The 1,183-nt window shown below is 37.7% G+C and overlaps 1 protein-coding gene across 1 annotated transcript in view; it reads left to right on the top strand.

Moving 5' to 3' along the window:
- Positions 1–204: 204 nt before the first annotated feature.
- The window catches only part of myef2 (myelin expression factor 2), a gene marked incomplete in the record, with an annotated part of 16,471 nt that continues 15,492 nt past the window's right edge, over positions 205–1,183 (top strand). Inside the window, 1 exon segment of the mRNA XM_014025975.1 lies at positions 205–400. Coding sequence (XP_013881429.1) covers positions 291–400 — 110 coding nt within the window.

Here is a 1,183-nt window from a genome sequence, read left to right as displayed (position 1 = left end):
ATAATTGGTAAAATTACAAATCCTCAAAAAAACGACTTAAGTAAATGTACTTAGTTACTATAAACCTGTGATGATAAAGAAACTGTGATTTTTAAAAACACAGCATCTCATCAGGACTCCACCGTGTGTTCCTCCTGCTGCAGCGCGCTCCTGTCTCCTGCAGGTGGCGGTAAAAACACTTCCTGCCTTTGTTCGCGCGCCGCGAAAATCCATCAAAGAAGAAGAACAAAAGCCCGCACGTTCTTACTGCGTAGAGCATCTTGTTTCCCGACACACGGAGGAATCTCAACATGGCAGATGTTTCAAACCCCGAAGAAGAGATGAAACAAGAGGAGACCGAAGCGTCCGTTCCGTCCGAAACCGACGAGACTTCTCAGGAAACACCGAACGGCGTAAAAACGTGAGCAGACAGACCGGCTCAATGCTAACTAGCTTAGTTAAGATGGAAGCCTATTGTTAGCCAAGAAGCTAATTRCCGTTGTGTTAGTGTTGTGTCGTTAGTGTTGTCAAATACTCAGTGGATGTYGGGGTTTATGTTTTATGATGTTTAAGAAAAATTCATGATATATTTTAAATTTCGAGTTATTTTTAAAATAACCATAACCGTGCACTGAGCGAGTTATGCTAACTGCTGCTAATGCTAGCAAGAGCTCGTAAATATTAATGACTTCTTATTAAATCCCAAAAGCTAAACGTGTTTTAATACTTGTGTTAAAGTTGGTTAAATACATTTCACAGCCTGAACCTTTGATATCGACACTAGCAAGAATATTTTTTATAAATCTGAGCCCAATCAGGCTGCGTGTTTCATTGTGTTCAGGTAAGAAAGGTGAAGCTAGCTGCTGCTAGCTGCTGYTAGCCTCAGTCAAGCTAATGATCTGGATTATAGATTTATACAATGTTAGTGTTTACAGGACGTTACAGGCAGGTGGGATYATTATTACACTGAAACAGTGGTTTTAATTTCTGTTGAACACAAACTGAACAGCAGAGATTAAAGATTTTATTCTCATTTTATCTAATTTCCCTTTAGGATCAATGAAGTATTTGAATTGAATTAATTTATAATGCATTCATTATGTGTGTATTAGATGTAATTCTGCAGGGTTTAAAGTAGAAAGTAGGGATGTGGATTAATTTTTTATCCTACACCAATATTAAGTCTTATTTATAGTATTTATTC

This window comes from Austrofundulus limnaeus, unplaced genomic scaffold (assembly GCF_001266775.1).
Source record: "Austrofundulus limnaeus strain Quisiro unplaced genomic scaffold, Austrofundulus_limnaeus-1.0 Scaffold513, whole genome shotgun sequence".
Lineage (NCBI taxonomy): Eukaryota > Metazoa > Chordata > Actinopteri > Cyprinodontiformes > Rivulidae > Austrofundulus > Austrofundulus limnaeus.
This window is presented reverse-complemented; position numbering and strand designations above follow the sequence as displayed.